This window comes from Sturnira hondurensis, unplaced genomic scaffold (assembly GCF_014824575.4).
Source record: "Sturnira hondurensis isolate 20B ecotype Veracruz unplaced genomic scaffold, ASM1482457v3 Scaffold0022566, whole genome shotgun sequence".
Taxonomy (NCBI): Eukaryota; Metazoa; Chordata; class Mammalia; order Chiroptera; family Phyllostomidae; genus Sturnira; species Sturnira hondurensis.
Window position 1 is genome coordinate 19,986,073 of NW_028095197.1, and position 19,686 is coordinate 20,005,758.

Consider the following 19,686-nt stretch of genomic DNA (forward strand, 5'->3'; position numbering starts at 1 on the left):
GGATTTCTGAAAAGGATGCCGTGGGGGAGACAGTACCTCAGGCTGTGAGGAGTTCCACAGATAAACATCTTTGTGGAGAGGTGTGCAGATTCAATGCAACAGCGTTTCATGTTGCAAAACTGATACTGGGAGAACCCTGTGCATCTTGTAGATGCAAAAAATAAAGTGAAAAAAATTTCAGGCAAGCGTGACCTCTTGGACTATAGAAACATATTTCCTTCTAATTTAACACATTCTCAGCTCAGGTCAGTTTTAGGTTTGGGTTGAGGGTGTAAGGGCGTCCCCACCCCCAAAGGCAGGGTGTGTGTGTGTCAGATGTGGTTGAGTGTGAGCAGATTCTAGAGGCAGTTTGAATTTGGGTAGCTCGTGGAAGTTGAAATGTGCTCATTTCCTCTTTTTAGTTTAGAGAGACCTGAGAATCTGCAGCACCTAACTTTTTCCCCTGTGGGTATTTTTAGGACTCTGAAAACGATCGGTTCTCTCTGAAGGAAGGCCCAGACGTGCCTGTATGCATGCAGAATTTGCATGTAGTTTTGGTGTGAGCTGCCCATGGCTTCCAGGCAGAGGGTCGCTGTGGCAAAGGACACTTCTAGTCTTGCTAAATGTGCCAGGCTTTGTTAAAGCACAGCTGTGGGCTGTGAGGGTGAGATTAACAGTAAGCACTTGGCAGTTGCTGTTGGTGGTTGAGTGCTGCCCTGTTCTGTTTCTCACTGGAGTGGTTTCTGCTTTTGAAAACATTGGGTCTGGGCTGATGATTCACCAACAGGCGTTTGAACACCTCGTGCACACGAGTTCGGCTCTGGGCTGTTTTCGTTGAGGCCTCAGTTCCGGACACCAACAATGCCCTTCCTTTCATGTTTCGTGGGCATCTCGTCTCATCTGACACTGAGTGTGTTCCAGATATTGAAGACTGTGTCAGGTGGCGGCAGCACAAAGCCATGTAAACCAGGACGAGGCTTTATAAGATGAACAAATAGCACAGTGAAGAGGCGTGGGAGACTTGACTGTGCGTTGGTAAACACACAATATACAGATGATGGATTATAGAAGTGTACACCTGAGACCTGTGTAATTTTATGACCTCTGTCACCCAAGTCAAGTCAGTAAATAAATAAGCAATACATAAATAAATTTTAAAAAGAGGTATTGGGTGAAGAGTGGGAAAGAGTGGACATTTGTGAAGGGGTTATACTAGGCACATTGCTTTTTCTTCAGCCCTCACACCCTCCGTGTGTCATAGGTGGAGAGGCAGGGGCTCAGAGAGCCAGCCAGACTGTCTTACCCCAGGGCTGGTGAGGAGCAAAGGCAGGATTCAGGCCCAGTCGTTTGGACACTAAGCTCAGACGGTCCTTCTTTGTCTCTTCTGTGAAAGATTAGAGTGGGTGGGGAGGGGCATGGCAGGAAGTGCGAAGCATGAGAACCTCAGACAGCGCCCCCCTGGCAGGTTCAAGTCCAGTCCTTAAGTGGCATCACTCACCCTCTGTCCATCGCTGTGCACGATGAACACTTTCTCAGAGCACCAGGTTGCGGTGTGGCACAGCCGTAGACGAGGGACCAAAGACCTGGGTCCCTCACGTGCTCCAGGAGTGACCACATGCATGCCGCTTCACAGCCTCTTTTAGGTGACACACAACGGCCTGGGTGATCTCTGGGGGGCTCTGTGCCCCAAGCCCGTGTGGGATCTGGTGCAGAAATGTCGGCGGAGTTCTGGGTTTTCACTAGCAGGATCCTGACAACACGTCGAGGTGGGCAGGAAAGAGCAGGTTTCCAGGGAGAATCGCATTCTCTTTGCATGTGTGCTTTTGGGGAGGATTCATCCATCTTTTTAGGAGGCTGTCCGCCTGGGCTTTTGAACCCTCCACGTGGCACGCACGTACTTGACCGGCAGAAGAGGCAGAGCCCTCATGTTGTGGGTCTTAGTTTTCACTGAATCAGGGACAGGCTTTGGGAAATGGCTCTCCTTCTTCAGCAGCAATAATTAATTGCTCAGCCTGGAATGTCCGTGCCATGCTCTCTGCCTTGTTGTTCCAGGTGGCAAATTTACTCCTTCTCGAGGTGCCCCAGCATCCTTTGCTCGCCTCCTGCATTTTACATGGAGCTCTATTAATGCCCATATTGTGTTGCATCATAATTAGAGGTTTTTGTGTTCGTAGGCCCAGTTAGCCTGAGTTATTTAAACACAGATGCCACCTCCTGCTTCGTTTGGTGGTCCTGAATCAGCACGTTGGCGGATATGTTTTAGATGTTCCACATGCGCTTGGAAGGGAGGGTCCTTCTTAGAGGGAGTGGAAAGGGATCGTGTTTAAATTCAGGGGAGAGCCCTGGCAAGGTAGCTCAGTGGGTCAGAGCATGGTCCTGATGTGCCAAGGTCGTGGGCTCCCTCCCCAGTCAGGGCAAATTCAAGAATCAACCAGTGACTACATGAGTTAAGTGGAACAACAAATCAATATTCCTCTCTCTCTTCCTCTCTCTCTCTAAAGTCAATAAATTAAAAAATAATAAATTCAGCGAAGAATGTGGCAAATCTTTGCTCTCTGGAATCACAGTGTCTGGAGAAGTAATTGTCAGAGATTCTTAGGAAAAGCTAGAACAGACATCGGACACTTAGGGAATGTGAACTTGTGCTCTCCTGTTCTGATGTCATTTGCGATCTCGCTGGAGGTATTGCTTTACATCAGGCCAATGGGTGGATTTTACTTGAATGGCAGGTTTACTCATGGAAAAGCTAGGAAAACATTCTCAGTTGTAAACAACTTTATTAGCCTAGCTTTAAAGACAAAGCTTTACAGATAAAGCTTTAAAATAGGTGGTTTCTTAACCCATGTCCGAGGAAGAATAGTCTCTGCCTCATGAGAAATGATCCAGAATCCAAAGTGGGGAAATGTAACTCTTTGGGGCAGGTGCTGGAAACCAGACTGGTGGGCCTTGGGAACTTGGAGATACTTGTGCAAGCGCCCTAGGAGGTTTGGGGGATGTCTGAGATGGGGACTCCAGGGGGAGTGGGAGGGAAAGAGGACTGAACTTCCTACTAATAAGCAGGTAGGGTCCCAGCACTTGGGGGCATAACAGTTAAGATGTGTTTGAATAATTCTACAGAAACAAAAAAAAACCCCAAAATATAAATCCCCACATCTCAAAATTCGATAGTGTTTATATCAACTATTTCCTATCTAGACTTTAAAAAATATGTAGGTATTTTAATAATATGTATTCGTTAGTCTTACTATGATAATAGACAACTCCCCAAATTCAAACGTTTGCTGCAATCATTAATTTCTTTTTAAAAATAATTGATTGATTGGGGGACATGGAGAGAGATGTTTGTTGTCCCACTTATTTATGCATTCATTGGGTGATTCTTGTATGTGCCCTGCTGGGGATCGAACCCACAACCTTGGCACATCAGGATGCCCCTCTAACCAACTGAGTACCCGGCCAGGACCAGTCATTAATTTCTAAGTCACCCTGTGTGTCAGTGGCTGCGAGGCGGTTGCTGTGGCGTNCAAACGTTTGCTGCAATCATTAATTTCTTTTTAAAAATAATTGATTGATTGGGGGACATGGAGAGAGATGTTTGTTGTCCCACTTATTTATGCATTCATTGGGTGATTCTTGTATGTGCCCTGCTGGGGATCGAACCCACAACCTTGGCACATCAGGATGCCCCTCTAAGCAACTGAGTGCCCGGCCAGGACCAGTCATTAATTTCGAAGTCACCCTGTGTGTCAGTGGCTGCGAGGCGGTTGCTGTGGCGTTTTTCATTCTGAAGGAGCAGCCCAGTTTGGGTCGTGCTTGCCGCAAGGCAGGGGAGAGGGAGCCAGAGAGCTGGTGGAGTCCAGCCGTGGCCCTTACAGTGTGTGCTCCCATCTGGTGTGCGTCACAGTCGCTGATGTATGATTGGCCAGAGAAAGGCGCCACGCCAAGCTGGAGGTCAGTGGCGTGGAGACGTGCCCTGTGGGCAGTCACTTGGCAATGGCAAGACTCTACGATCCTCTGAAGAGAGGGAGTTAGAAACTGCCAACAATGATATGTTCTATCATCAGTTTGGGTCCTCTCCTTTTGTCACTGAGCTATTTAGGGAGTGCTTTGTGTCCATTCAGACTTACTACTTTAACGTGTTTTGAATCATTGTCTTCATATTACGTGTATTTAAATTTTAGACTCATTTGAGGGGGGAACTGCCCTCTTGCTGGGGAAGTGAAGAGGTGGGTCACCGCGTGCCTTCACGTACCCTTCGGTACCTCGGTGCGGGGCACTGTGGCACGTCATGGCCGCCCCTGGCGTCTCCATAATGACTAGGATGACGGGGTGATATTAGGTATCAGAGTCTTGTTTGCAAAGTTCGTAGATGTGTGTCCAGTGCTTTTTAAAAATTATTACTGTTATCTTACATACCCTAAAAGTCACCCTTTTAAAGTATACTATTGAGTGGTTTTAAGTACACTCATGGCACTGTGCATCCATTACTAATTCCAGAATATGTTGGTCACCCTAAACAGAAACCCCAAACTCGGTAAGCATTTACTCCCATTCCCCCTTCCCCCCAACACCTGGCATCCGTGCATGCATTTTCTCTTACTCTGGGTTTGCCTGTTCTGGACACTTCATACTCACGGAATCGTACATGTGGCCTTTCGTGTCTGACTTCTTTCACTTACAACAATGTTTTCAAGGTTCATTGCTGACGTTCTCTGATACACACTCTTTATTGGTGTCATATTTAGGAACTTTCCTTTTATTGCTTAATTTTGCTTAGAGACTTTAATGGAATGGCTGGTATTTACTAACAAATGATATCAATAATTAATATATTGGTAGTTGTGGACAGGATTATATTCAACAGTGATTATGTGATCAGTTAATGTAATAAGTTGCATTACTAAACTTCCCAGTGTTGAATTATTCTTGATTTCCTGAAATGAGTTGGACTCAATCCTGACATATTCTTCTTTTTGAAAATTCTTTTAGTAGCCCATTGCTGCTACTTTATTGACGATCTTTATACTTATGTCTAATTTTCTTTTTTTTGTCCTAACATTTTGATGTCAAATGTAGGTAACCCTCATAAAATGATTTGGAAGGTTTCTCCGCTTAAAAAATACGTGTTTTAGAGTTTTTGAACAAAATAGGACTTGTTCCTTGAGGTTCATTAGAACTCAATGGTGGGACCTTTGGGGCTCAGCTTACCTGTTAGTGAAAGTTCTCCGGAAACAGTTATGTGGTTACTTAACTGTTCAGGTTTTCTATCTCAACTTAATTTCACTTTGGCCATATATTTTCTTACAAAACCACCTACTCATATAGACTTCCAAGTTTGTCAGCATAGTTATTCATATCACATTTTGATAATTTACAGTCATTACTTAGAGGTAAGACTTAAGTAGTTATTGCTGGCTCTCCCCTACTCTTTCTCCATATTGGTCAGACTTTGTAAGTTTTTGTTTCTCTAATTCATCTTTTAGAAGAATAAAATTTCGATTTTGTGTATAGCTTTTACTCTTTGCTGTTTTCAATTGGTGCTTTCATTTTATTTATTCTCCCCCTTTCTTTTAATTTTTAAATTCTCTTTCACTTACTGTAAATGGAAGCACACGTCGAGGTATCTGAAAGTATTCTGTTCCGTGGGATGGATCTTTTTCACATGTACACCTTTGCTCCTGGGTATGGTGCTCCTTTCCTCACATTTTGGTTTTCTTGTGTCTGAATGGTGAGCTAATGCAGCTGGATGTATTGTTCCGCTTACTGTGTCTGGGGAGGGTAATGCAGGCCTGCTATTTGCCTCCCATTGGAACAAGTGAATTAACTATGGGATTCCCTTTGTTTCTCCTTGATGTTAGAATTTTCTGCTTGGATCCTGGGTTGAGTTGAGTAATCAGTTGACAGATCAGTAGAGTGACCTGTCAGTGGGGAAAGGAGTCGGAAGAAAGAAAGCCAGTGTCCTAGACGGTAGGGTCAGGGACATTGGGTCTGGCTCCTCTCCGTGTCTGGCCCCAATGTCGCCTGGCTTCCTTCTTGTTTCAGGTGCTCTCCCCATCTGGGCAGAGACCACCCCTTCGGAATTTTCAGTCTTTCATGCTTTGTGCTTTGGGGACCTGCCCAGGACAGCTGACCCAGTTGCCATCTGCCCACTCTGACCTGGCGTGGTGAGGTGGAGCCACGTGGGCGGGGTGCCCTCTGCTGGTGGCTCTCGCATGATGGATCTGCCTGAGCTTGACATCCATCCCCTTGTGGACACAGTGAGACAATCGGGTGGTCTCCCCTGGCCCCACTGCCGGCCCTGCCACTCCCTCAGCCCTCTAGGTAGTTGCATTTTAAATTAGAGTGGATGCGAGGAATCAGCGCATCTGCTGCTTCTTAGGGAACCTTAGTAACTTAAATGATCTCAGTAGTTGTGCTAAATGAATCTCAGGAGAAAGTCTCCAAACGTTTTGGATGACACCCTTTCCTAGTTTCCAGTCTGGCACAATTCCAGTCTCTGTTTGTCTTTTTCCGTCCCCCCTACCCCTCTGCTCTTTCTCCCCCATTTGCTAGCTGCTGAAGTTAGGAGGGTGGAAAGAGGGAGAAAGCAAAGGATTGCACTCAATTCACTGAGTGTCTAGAAGTCTAGATTGTAATTTTTAAATCTTCACCTGAGGGTGTCTTTACTGACTTTAGAGAGAGAGAGAAAGAGAGAGAAAACATTGATCAGCTGCCTCCTTTACATCCCCCCAACCAGGGATTGAACTCACAACGTAGGTATGTGCCCTGAAAAGGGGTCAAACCCGTAACCTTTTGGTGCACGGGACGATGCTCCAACCACCTGAGCCACCGAGCCAGGTCCAGATTGGTAATTTTACAACGAGTGCGTAACATTCTTGTTGGAAACACAATCACTTCCTGGTGAGCCTTGGGGTTTTTTCCAGAGTTCACTCTGTGTTCTTCGCTCTTAGGAACATCTTTGAACAGAACATTTTGGGGGTTTTTACTTTGAATTGATTGCCCAAAGTGGGCTTGAATATAACTTTACAACAGAGTCAGCCATCAAGAATGTCCTGTTTGCACAGGACACACTCGTTCTGCATGGATCTTCTGTGTGCTGGTGGTGGTGGGGGGAGCAGGAAGGCAGGTTGGGCGCCTCCGGTGCATACAGAGAGCCCCTGCCCCCGACCCCGTTCTCTCCTGAACCTCGAGGATGCCTCCAGAGGATTTCTCACGTTCCCCTGAACTTCTCTTTTCTTGTGATGAGAACTTGTAAGGTCTCCTCCCTTAATGGCTTTCAGATATGCGATAGAGTATTATTAACTGTATTGAATAATGATTAACCTCTTCCCAGGGCGCCTTGGCGGCAGAAGGACTGACTACGGGGCAGCACAACGGAAGCAGGGGCTTTCGTGTGGAGCCAGGGGCATCGCTCACTTCTCAGGTTCTGGGCTTCGCACCTGTCATCCAAGCTGCTGCCGCCCCACAGCACCTGCTCCAGGCTCGGGCCTCCCCGAGGGGCAGACCCTCGGCCAGGGGGGCCCGGACAGCGCGAGCCTGGGTCTCAATATCTTGAGGGGAGTCCCTGAGGAAATAACTCTAAGGAAAATGTTGGCTTTCCTTGAATGGCTTTTTAAAAACAGAAGCTTCACGTTTACCTAAAAGGATTTATGCCGGAGAGTGGAGATGAGGGACAGTACAGTGTTGGGTCAGAAAAGCCACACAAAGGGGATTCAGTTTGATTAGAACCTTGAACTCGGAACCAGAAACCTGGCTCGACTCTTACTTTGGAGACAACTGGCACCCATACATTTGAACGCATTGCCTAACCTTTTGGGACCCACTTCCTCGTCAGTAGAGACCATATGGGTCCTGCTGACTCACAAGGCCAACACGGGGTGCAAGGAAATAAGGATGTGGAAGCACTGTGCTGGGAGGTGCCACGGAAACCTGAGCCGGAAGCACCCCTTTTTAGGAAATGACAGATACCTGTAGCTTGTTCACTATTCCTGTGCACTCAGGTAATCTTCTGTGAAACTCCCGACGTGAGAGTGGGAGTGTTTTCCCTGCCCAGGAAGTCCTAAGAGAAAGAATGTGCCTGCAGATCCCACTGGCTGGCTCCCCCCTCCCCCCCATCACTGATTTGAGAAATAGTTCAGGTCCCGCTGTCCTGTCCTGCCAAGACATTCCAGGCTTTACGTGGGCTGTTCCTAGAAGGCCATTGGCCACAGTCCCCATAGCAGAGGTTGGGGAGGTTGGCTGGGAGTCACAGGAGCCCTGCAAATGGGCAGTTACACATGCACATGAACCAGGCACAAGGATAGCTGTTGCAGACTCACAGTGTTTGTGGGTGTTACGGATGTAAATAATGATTAAAACTGTGACAGTTGCTTCAGTGGGAGTATCTTCAGAGTTTTGAGAAGGGAGTGACTGATTTTGCCAAGGAGTGGATCAAGGAAGGGGACTTGAGCAGATTCCTGTGAGCTACCTGGAGACCTGTCCACGAAACAGAGGCAGGGCTTTGTGAGCAAAGATCAGGGTTCCGGGAGCTGGGCCGGGAGACATGCGGCTGCTGAGGTTGGGGAAAGCTGCTGCGGAAGACGATGTTGGCTTATCTGACCGAATATTTTCCTTTTTTTTTTGGTGCCGTGTTTAGCCATCCACAGGGCCCTTCTGGGGCCCAGCATGCTCGTGTTGACAAAACGTAAGCGCGGGTCCCTGAAGTGCGCAGCCTGGTGGTACCTGTTTAAACACTTGCTGAAATCCTGAAAACACGACGCATGTCTCGGAGCTTCAGAGGTGTTTCTCTCAGACCCCCGGGTCGTGGGCCTGCGTGCTCTGCGGGGTCAGTGTGCAGGGGGAGCTGGGGGAACCAGGTGGTTGCTGCTGTAGTCAGGCTTGTAGCCACGTCCACACCTGGAGCAGCTGCTGAGAAGTGAAGGTGGGGTCTATTCTCATGAGCACCTCCTGCGAAATGGTACCCTTTTATTAGTGGTTACAAAATTTTTTAAAATTATTTTATTATTTTTAGAGAGAGGGGAAGGGAGGGAGAAAAAGAGGGGGGAAAAACATCAGTGAGAGAGAAATACCAATTGGTTGCATAACCAAGTATGTAATTAAATTATCTGAGTTGGTGACATTGCCCTTGACCCCAGGCCTTGCTTTCCTCAGCCTTGTCCCAGCCCTCTTACCAGGTGTCCTGTGGATGTGATGATGGCTAGGTTGGCCTCTAATTCCCGGTATGTTCTGTAACCTGGGGGATCAGTCACACCAGCCTGCAGACAGAACAGAGAATTCTGGGGGAGGCACCACCCGCCCCCACCCTGGGCCCCCATGACCCGCAGGCCAGGAATGGTTTCCAAGTTCCTTATCAAGGCACTTTCCATGGTGTCTCATCCCTTTCTCACCATGAGCCTTAGTGTCTGCCTCCTGATGGTTCCAAAGTCACATTCAGAGGGTTTCATACCCAGACAGGGCTTTGTCTCTTATCAAACGTTAAAACCAGTAAAAAAAAGTAGCTGTAAGATTACACCCTTTTTTGATATTAGGGTCATAATTTATTCAAATGGTTTCTTACCAAGGCCTTAAGAGGAAGAAGTCCCTACTGGTAATTAAAAAATTTTTTTCTTCCTTTTCTTCCCCCTGGCATTTGTGCTCCCCCCCTAATTTTAATTGTGGAGGATTTTAAACATATATCAAAGGAGAAAATTTTGTAACAAAACTGCAGTTACTGCTTCCACATCCTTAATTATTTTTAAGCAAATACCATGCTTCCTGTTATTTCACCCATCAATATTTTAATACTTATTTCTACAAGATGAAAACTTTGTAAAATCTTAATGCCTGTATTATCACACCTAATAGTTTCTTAATGTCATCAAATAACTGACCAATACTCAAGTTTTCCTGACTATCTCAAAATCTTTTCTTTTAATCAGGTTCCATTGCAATTTTTATAGGCCTCTTGAGTTTCCTTACATCGCCAGGTGCTCCCATCTCTATCTGTTTCTTCCCTTGCAGTTTATTTACTGAAAAAGCTGGGTCTTCAGTTCCCTACAGTCTCACACAGTGCGGATTTTGCTGACTGCATCCTCATAGCACTGCTGAACAGCTTCCTCATTCCCTGGTGTTTCCTGTAAACCAGGGTTGCGTAATACAGATGGTTCAGGGCTCAGGTTCACTGTTGTTTGGCAAGTATGCTCCATAGGCGGTTTTGCGAATGAACTTCTTTCAGGAGGCACATAATGTTTAGTTGTTTCTTTGTGATGGTTGATTGAGTCCTTCAATGTGGTGAATATTTGGGAGGGTTTGGGTCCCTCAGTGTGTCCCTGGGCCCAGGTGGTGGCCCTGAGAAAGCGGACAAGAACATGTGGTGTGTGCACCAAGTTCCCTCTCTGCTGAGACGGGTGACGGTGGGGGCTGCTGTGTTCTCTGTCCTTGAACTGCGTGCTCCTGTGGGTTCCCCTGTCCTTGCTGGAAGACGAATTCCATGAACTTGGTTTGTTTCTCTTGGTTGTGAAAGGCCTGTCCACTTAAGAAATGTTACGTAAGGAGAGGCCCAGATTCTTTGAAAGTCGTTTTGTATTGAGAGGTGTTTCTTGGCTTAGCGAAACCAGCTTTTTTTGCTCATACTCTCCGGGTGTGTGTCTTCATTTAATTTGTAAGGTGATTCTTCTCTCCTTTCAGGACCTCATTCTGCCCAACGGTGGTACGCCAGCAGGTGCTTCGAGTCCAGCTTCCTCATCCTCCCTTCTCAACAGACTTCAGCTTGACGATGACATCGATGGTGAGACCAGAGATCTCTTTGTCACAGTGGACGATCCCAAGAAGCACGTCTGCACCATGGAGACCTACATCACCTACAGGATCACCACCAAAGTAGGTCCCTCTGCTGCCCTGCGCCCGTGCCGGGCTGTCTAGGAGGAGGAGCCTCTGTAGTTCCTGCCCTTGCTCTCTCTCTCCTTCTGTGCAACTCCACTCCCCTGTGGTGGAACTGTGGGTGTGGCCTTCCAAGAGAGTGACTGCATTCACATGAGAAGGGTTATGCAATACCTAAGTTGTTTCAATTTTAAAGTGAAGGATAAGTTGTGACTATAGCTGTCAAAGGAAACAATCTTTACATCGTTGACCCTTGAACAACATGGGGTTGAACTGCGTGCGTCCACCTGCATGTGGATTTTCTCAGTAGAGACTGTATATGTATTTTCTCTTACGATTTTGTAATAACATCTTTTCTTGAATTTACTTTATCGTAAGAATACAGTACATGATAGTTATAACATGCAAAATACGTATTGACTGTTCATGCTATTGGTTAATGGTCGGCTATTAGTAGTTAAGTTTGGGGGGAGTTAAAATTTATATGCCTGTGGAGGGGTCAGCTCCCCTCACCCCCACAGTGTTCAAGGGTCAACTCTACCTTTCCTTATTTAACATATTAATGTCACATTGCACTTGAAATGTGAACTACTGATTTAACCTAAGTCTCTGTGGTGAGGCCATGGTTACCATTTGGTGTAATTAGACTTGCTGGTGGAGGAGGAGTTAAGGAGGGTGGAAACTAACACTGACTGACTTTCTTCTCTGTGCCACTGTGATGTCATTGCCGCGTCCTCCTCTCACCCGGCTCACCCTTGGAAATTTGTCATCAGCACATGAACTCACAGTCTTCTCCGTCATTGTGACCACTGGGTACTTACCATTTCCTGGGCACTGGCCTGGCTGCTTAGTTAGATGTGTATTACCTCCTCAGAGGTCCTAGGTTGATACATGAATTCCCACGAATTATTTCCAGTTGCTTATTGTTTTTCCCCTTAGGGTCAGCTTATCTTTTTACCCTGCAGTCAGTGAAATGCAAAACCAGTTTTTCTTGAATTTGCGCTCTAAATAGCTGAATAGCAAGGTGACTGCTAGCTGGCACAGCGGTGCTTGCCTCCCGGGATGTTTTCCCGCCCCTCCTTTGTTTCCCGCCCTGCCCTGTTTCCCTGCCCTGTTCCCCTACCCTGTTCCCCTGTGACTCCCCAAATGCTAATCCCGCAGGACTTTTGTCCACTGATTCACAGGCTGTGGCACCTGCCACAGCTCGCCACCTTTTTCCGGGCCCCCTCTCTTTCCTTTCTCCCCTTCTCTCTGCGTTCTTATTTCTGTTTCTTTTCATGGGGGCTCTTTGTTTCCTGTAAGTCACATAATGTCATAGGTTGGCCTTTTCCAAGTTCCAATCCCACCTTTTTCCTTCTCTGCGATGCTGACACCTCCGGGTAAAGTTGCTACAAAATTAAGTTTGACGTACTGCTGTCAATTCCACTTCTCAAACCGGAGTCCTGTTCCTTTCCTGTTTCAAACAGCGACACCAAGTTTCCTGTCTTGGTGATGCATTCGGAGCCCTCCTTCTGAATGCCGTGTTAGAGGACATGTAGGGAAGTGTGGGGGTGAGAGAGAGGACACACAGGAAGACAGGGTCCCAAGCACCTGATCTTGTTCCAGGCCAACCCACGCAACTTCTGCTGAGGTTCTCAAGCGAAGTTAATGGTCAGAGGACAAGGTCGTGTGTGTACTTACTCTTGTTACTTTAAGCTTGGACTCCCAGTTCTAATTCAGATTCCTGGCGGCCAAAGTTGGACAGAGCTGCTTTTGCCCGAGCTAAAGTGAGCCGAGGGCTGAGAGCCAATGTAGGCAGAGTAAATCGAAGTGGTGGGTTTCTTACCTCTCCAGTGGTGGAGAGAGGTCTTTTCAGGGCAGGCTGAATCGGCAATTTGCTCTGCAGGCTCCTAGAAAGTAACATCATCATAATAACTAATTACTGAGCACTTACCATGTGCTAGACTTGTTTGTGATAGAAACCCTTTAAATTGTATTTTATAGAAGTAATATGTGCTCACTGTAGAGAAATTGGAAAACTCAAGTAAGCTAAATCAGTGAAATAAAAGATCTCTAAGCTCTCTGGCCAGAAATAATCACTTATAACTTTATGAATTATTTGTCTCTAATTTGCTTACAAAAATGCGAAGTTTCCATGGTGTCAATTCACTCAGCATGTTACAGATGTCTTTCTGTGTTGATAAATGCCAGTAAGCCCGTGTTTACGCTGCCGTTTCTAAGACTGCAGTAGTGCTCCGCAGTGTGGATGAGCGGTCATTTATTTTGTGCTGAGTGCTTTAAATATATCAGCAGTTAATCCTCACACTCAATGCAATGGGTACTGGTGGTATTTTTATTTTGCACATGAGAAACCTGAGACACAGAGACGTGAAGAAAATTGCTCAGAGACATGCAACTAATGTGTGGTGAAGCTAGAACTTGGATCCGAGACATGACATGATTTTCAAGGGAGGGATGCCTCCTGCCCTCCCCTCCACCCCAGCACTGTGGCCTCTGCCTCCCCCAGCACGTGGTTTACTGCCACAGCCTGGCTGTTGAGGCTGGTGATGGTGTAGAAGCAGACTAGAGGCATGGGAAGAGAGAGGAGCCTCCAGCTCCCTTTAGGCGCTGTCCCCCCTCATCTTTTACCCCATCACCAAAACAGTTGTTACCAGGACTTAAGCCCCAACAAGTTTTTCTTTTCATGTGCTTCAGTGGTCCACAGGCTACATGCTGCTCAGAGGTCAAGTTATAGGTGAGGATTATAAAGAGAACATCAGATGTGATGACAAGAAGGTTATCGAAGACTGTGGGAGAGCAGGTTCATTGGTGTGGGGGGGCAGAAGCCAGTTTGCAGTGGGCGAGGCTGAGTGAGAAGTGAGAAAGTCATTGCAATGAGTGTTGGCAGTTTGGCAATGAAAGCAAATGTAGAGAAAGAACAGTAACGGAGCAGGGTGTGGGTGTGAGGGGGATGGGCTTCTTGTGTGTGTTTTCAGGATGGGAGAGGCTTGGGCAAGTGCCAGGTGGGCAGTGTGGGTAGAGAAGGAGACAGTAGGTTGAAGATCGGAGAGTAGAAAGCCACCGGGAGGTAGGAGGAGATAGTATCCCGAGCCAAAGTGGAGAGAGGGAAGTGGCCTTTGATGAGGGAGGGGAATCTTTTTTCATTGTTTCTCGAGAAAGGAAGGAATTTTTGTGGCAGAAAGTTGGGGGTTCTTTACTTACAGCTGCATTTTCCTCTGTGGATAGGTAATGAGGTCCTCTACTGAGAGGGATAGGAAAGTTCTTAAGTGGGGCTTAGAAGTTTTCAAAATTTGCACAGGCTTTGTACTAACTGATTTGGAAAATGAGGGAGAGAGTTGATTGAGGATGTATAGAAAGATTGCTGGCCGGTGTCGAGAGTCCTGTTGTGGAATATATGGTGTTGATCCATGTGCTTTGCAGGGTTTGCTTTGCCTTCAGGACTGTGCTCACACACCCAGGTCTGCTAGAACGAGAAGTGGATGGTTGCATTTTTGCTAGACCTGTGTGATGGACGGTGGGGGTGGGGTGTGGGGGCAAGTCAGAGGTTGAAGTGATGGCTCAGGGAATTGACGCTGATTAAGGAAGGAAGTAGAGACAGGGATGGACAGAATGTCAAGGGACCGTAGGTCCCAAGAGGCTGAAAACCCAGGGGTGCTGGGAAGTGGCGGCCTGGAACACAGGAGGTGCCCGTTAGAGAGGGAGACGTCTGCCCTTCTGTGCCATACAGTTTGGGGAGAGGCAGTGGGAAGGAGACATCGTTGGCTTAGTGGTGGGTGGCATATGTGCGGGTGGACTGGCTCTTGAGGGTAGCCAGGCCGTGGAAAGGCTCTGGAGAGGAAACCTCAGAGCTGGGCGCTGTCAGGGAATCAGGAGAAATGACAGGGCTGTCAGTGGGTGACAGCGTGATGAGGGAGAGAGAGGGGTACAGCTGGATGGCGTGAGCCTCGAGGGGCTCTCACGGGGCCAGGGAGGGGTGGCGGCAAGGAGCCCTGTGGAGCAAGCAGGATGGCCGTGACAACTCTTGGTCTTGGAAACGAGGTTTATGAAATGTGTGAAAATGAGCAGCTTCCCACTTGACAGGATGGGTGTGAGGAGGCTGTGTTCTCAGCCTCCAGGACTGGAACAGGTTGAAGAACTACAGGGCTTTAGTATTAGTGATGCAATGGGTGTTCCAGAGAGCTTGGCAGAAGTCTGAGAAAAAGGAGGTGAGTGACGGCTCTCAAAAGAAGCCTTGGAGAAGGAGGAGGGGACCCCCAAAGCCTCTCCCAGCATCCTTTGCAACTGGTCTTCTAGGGCTCTGGGGATGTTTGAAGTGGAATAGGCTTGACTGGCTAATATTTGATGAGGGAAGAGGTCCCTTTGGGGAAAGTGGGGTCACTCGGACTTCTTAAGATTTAGCCATGGCCAGGGGCGATGGCATTTCTGATAAAAAGCAAGCCTCTCTAGAGGGAGCTGGTCGTCAATTTTGGATTGAGTGGAAATTCTTTGGGAGGACTCTGAGCCACCGTCATTGGACACACTGACTTGGGGAGCAGAAGGAGTTCTTTCGTGGGAGGATGAGGCTCAGAGGACAGGGTACCTCCTGGGTGATCAATTAGTCTTAATTCCCCTTCAGGGTTCAAGTCTGTTTTCTTTCACAGATGTCCCTTTCTCTGGCTCTGTGCTAGGTCTACAAAAGTGTTAAAAAAATTGGCAGGGTTACCTAGAGATCACCATGAGGATATTCATAAGGAGCGACAGTGAAAATGAACCATCTTCATTACCACGCATGCGTGCGGTTACCTCTTCATTCATCTGACTTTAGATGTGAACTCGTGACCTTGGGATCCTTGTGGGCCGTCCTAGCTGGAGGAACGCGGTGTGGAGACACACGGGGCAGCACGCTGCAGTGTTCGTCTCTGAGTGTGACTCTCGGGTGTGCACTCTCCTTTCTTATTGCTTTGTTTACCACAGACACTAGAGATAAAACAGAGGTAAACACTTACTACCTTTTTGTAAGTTAGACCCTGAATTTCACAGAGGAAGACTCTACTAAAAACTCAGAGTTGGAGTTTTATTGGCTCGCATATTTTATGAGTGCTGTGACTGGGTTTCTCTCCAGAAGCTCGGTGACGCCCGTGGCCCAGGGTAGCCAGCGCGCAGAATTCCAAGGTGAGTGTGTTTTGCTAGCCTCGCTCCTGGCTCCGCTTTTCTCTCTGTCTTTGTTTTTCCTTTGTCTTTCTCACCTACTTCTAATTTGTGTCATTTGACCGTATCTCGTGTATCACTGTATCTTTTCTAGAATGAGTTGTGGTGAAAGTAAGTCAAATAAATACTGGGTCAGAGAGTGCAAACATCCTTCTGTATTATAATGGCTATTTTTTACCCTGTTACTTTCCAAAGCATCAAACAAGCTTTACTGCATTCTTAACCCCCCTTTGTCTTTAAAGGAGCTGTTTAAAAAGCGTGCAATCTGTGTGTATGTGACTGTTCAAGCATGGTCTGAGAATAGGTGACAGTTTGGAAATAAGGACAAGTGTGAAGAGGGCAGTTGTCAGTATCAGTAACAGATATTTCCTCGAACCGTTTATATCCAACTTGTTAACAGTGAAATCATAATTTACGTACAATTGAATCTGGTTGCAGTGCCAGGACTACTGGTGGCAAGTTAATGTGGAAAAATCATGTTTGCCCGTAAATTAATTTAATTTCATTTAACGTCGGTTTTTATGATCAAAGCGCTATAATTACATTTCAGATAACTGAAATCAGGAAGGGGGATGAGATAAATATTTTTCTTCAGTGCAATCACATTTTGATATTGTTCCATTGTAGATTTTTTTTGTCATCTAAAATATAGTATAATTTTATGGTTCTGGCCAGAATATGGCAGATGAGGCAAAAACTTTTCTATTTTCATCTAATCTGTCTTCTAAGAGAGCAGGTGGTCTGTTCTTTCTTTTTTAGTTTTCATTTCATTTCATTTTCTGATTTTAGAGAAAGAGGAGGCAGGAGAGAAACATCAGTTTGTTGACCCACTTACCCATGCATTTGTTGGTTGATTCTTGCATGTGTCCTGACCAGGCATCGAACCTGCAGACTTGGCGTATCGGGACAGTGCTCCAACCAACCGAGCTAAATTTGGATTCAGTAGCAATATCCTCAGTGGAATGATTCTGCTAAAATAAATTCTCCAAGTTAACTTTGGAGGAAATGAATCAAATGTTTCCGAACACAATTCTGAGGGATAGTTGACTGAGTTCCATTTTCTGAGGGTAGAAATAAAAAAAGCAGACATTTCATTCTAGATCCTTGAATGTTTTCACCGGGCCCTGTGGCCCTGTGGCCCTGGGGTTATTCTGTGTTGGTGAGCCCTGCCTCTCGGTTTGGTGTGTCTGGTGGAAGGAAAGTGTGTTCTTGCCCAGGTGAGTTACTCGCAGAGAGCTTTCGTCCTCCCCTTCTGCCAGACGAGGCTCCTGTTCCCCTTTGCTCATTCTGTTCCACTCTTCTTATCCTCAGAGCACTCGGGTGGAGTTTGACCTGCCTGAATATTCGGTCCGGCGAAGATACCAGGACTTTGACTGGCTGAGGAACAAACTGGAAGAGTCGCAGCCCACTCATCTCATTCCCGTAGGTACTAAGTCATCAAAGCTTGTTACTCTCTTCTCCTGCATTGTCTTTCCTGAGACCGTGCACTACTCACTCCCACCCCCTAGGTTACGGGCAGACTGCCTTGAGTTCTGAGCCCGGGGCCACCCCTCACGTGTTTTGGACACTGGATAATGTATTTTACCTTTCTGGCTTTGGCTTCTGGTTTGCTGTATGGTATGCTGCTTTCCCGAGTGGGAGGGGGTTGGTTTTCACCTCCATTGCGATGAGTTTTTGAAGTATGGAGAGTCCTAGCTCTCTTCTGCTGCCTCGGTAAAGACTGTTTCCGCCTTTTTAGAGACTGCTCTTGAGGTTGGGCAGCTGCCCCCGGTGAGGAACGGTGCCTCCGACCCCAGCGGGCTGGGCTTTCTGAGGTCAGAGGTCCTCGGAGCAGGAGCCTGGTGCCCAGTCCACTCAACCAGCTTTTCATGTGAAAAACAAACCCCAAAGCCGCCTTACCTTCGTGTATGTAAGCAGCACAATATGTAGCTATTTCTTCTATCTGCACATTTTTAAACAGAATCAGAGCAAATAAAATGGAAAAGACTACTTAAAATCAGCAGACACATTGAGTACTTTTCCTGGTTCCTTTTTATTTTTTTTAGTAGGAGTGATAACTACACTCCAGGTGTTTCTTGGGGCTTTGGTGGCTTTAGGGCAATTTAGGCCATAACTGTCTTCAGTGGGGCTTTATCTTTCAGTAGTAACCTTGGTTGAATAACTTCTTAGCACCACCAATTTTTTTCTGTTACCGCTGCATCTTTTAACACATCCTCTTCCCCATGGGTGGAAGAGGCTGAATATGCGGGACACTCTGGTGGTTTTCTTGGCTTTCAAGGCGAAAGCAGCTGTGTTGCTGGTGCTGTGATGGGAACGATGGACTTGGCTGGGACTCCGTCCTTTCTCCCCGCCCCCACCCCACCCCACCCCCACCAGGGGTCACCCCTGCTCTCCAGGCCTGAAGTTTCGCTTTTTCTATCTTATAATCACTTAAAAACATGCCTGAAGAAGAGACTATCACTTTGAAACTGTTGGAAGTATTCCTTAAAATAGAATTTTTTTAAAAAAGAAATCTGAATTTGGCAAAGTTGGCAGCTAGTGAGTTTTTTTTTTCTTAAGTAGACTTTGTATTCGAGAATAGTCTTAGCGTTCCAGAATTATTGGGAAGGCAGTACAGTGAGTTCTCTCAAACCCCACACTCACTTTTGCTTATGAACACGTCAGTGTGGCACAGCTGCGCCGTGAGTGGACCCGCAGCGCTCCCTTCTTGTTCGTCTAAACGCCCTTCACAGGTTTCCTCCGTTTGTGCCTGATGGCCCTCTTCTGCCCCAGGATTGCATCCAGGATATGGCATTACAGAGTCGTCGGGTCTCCTGGGGCTCTGCTCGGCTGTGACAGTTCCTCGGGCTCTCCTTGTTTTTGATGATGGCGAGAGTTCTGAGGGCACTGGGCAGGCGTTTTGTAAAATGTCCCCCATTGGAGATTTAGCTGATATTCCCCTCATATTCAGACTAGGGCGATGCATTTCGAGGAGGAAAAGCACAGAGATAAAGGGCCATTCTCTTTGCATCTTGTCCAGGGTATTTCCTGTCAGTGGTACTGATCACCGTTGACATTAACCTTGACCACCCGACTGGAGGTTGTGTCTGGCAGGTGTCTCCACTGCGCACTCACCCTTCCTCTCTCCCCCCTTTCCTGACTGTTCTCTTCAGGAGGAAGTCGCTGTTTACGTGTAGCCCTTGCTATGTGCTTAAGGGGAATTGTGTCCCATCTCCTGGCCGACAGTGTACTTCAAGTTTGGTACCTAACTCTCAGAGGTCAGGCAGCAACACCCGCCGATGAGATACGGCAACTGCAGTCACTGCGGCCTGCCTGGAAGAGAATGGAAGGCAGCCTCCAGACGCCCAGGAATGATCCCAAGTATGGTTTCCTAGGGCCTGGGAGAAGTAGCTGAGTAGGAAGGTATTTTAGAAGCAAGAGGAGACTTAAATTTCTTCAGAAACTCTTAGTGCATGCATGGGCTAGAGAGAGATTTAATGTGGGAGAGCATCTCTGACCTAAACAGGAAAGTCAAACTGGAAACAACAAAAAAATTTTCCCCGGAGAAATCAATTTTACAGCAACTTTACTAGGAAGCATCTGCCTATTATTAAGCATCATCCTCGTGTTAGTCTTTTTAAAAGGTCTGATGGGTGCTCTTGGGAAGGTGAGGGGCTAAAGACA

General features: G+C 47.0%; 1 protein-coding gene across 1 annotated transcript in view; it reads left to right on the top strand.

The window, feature by feature from the left end:
- Positions 1 to 19,686, top strand: part of SNX30 (sorting nexin family member 30) — a 90,838-nt gene that overhangs the window by 27,799 nt on the left and 43,353 nt on the right. The window contains exons 2-3 of the mRNA XM_037036222.1: positions 10,645 to 10,836; positions 17,335 to 17,445. Coding sequence (XP_036892117.1) covers positions 10,645 to 10,836; positions 17,335 to 17,445 — 303 coding nt within the window. The remainder of the gene's footprint in view (positions 1 to 10,644; positions 10,837 to 17,334; positions 17,446 to 19,686) is intronic.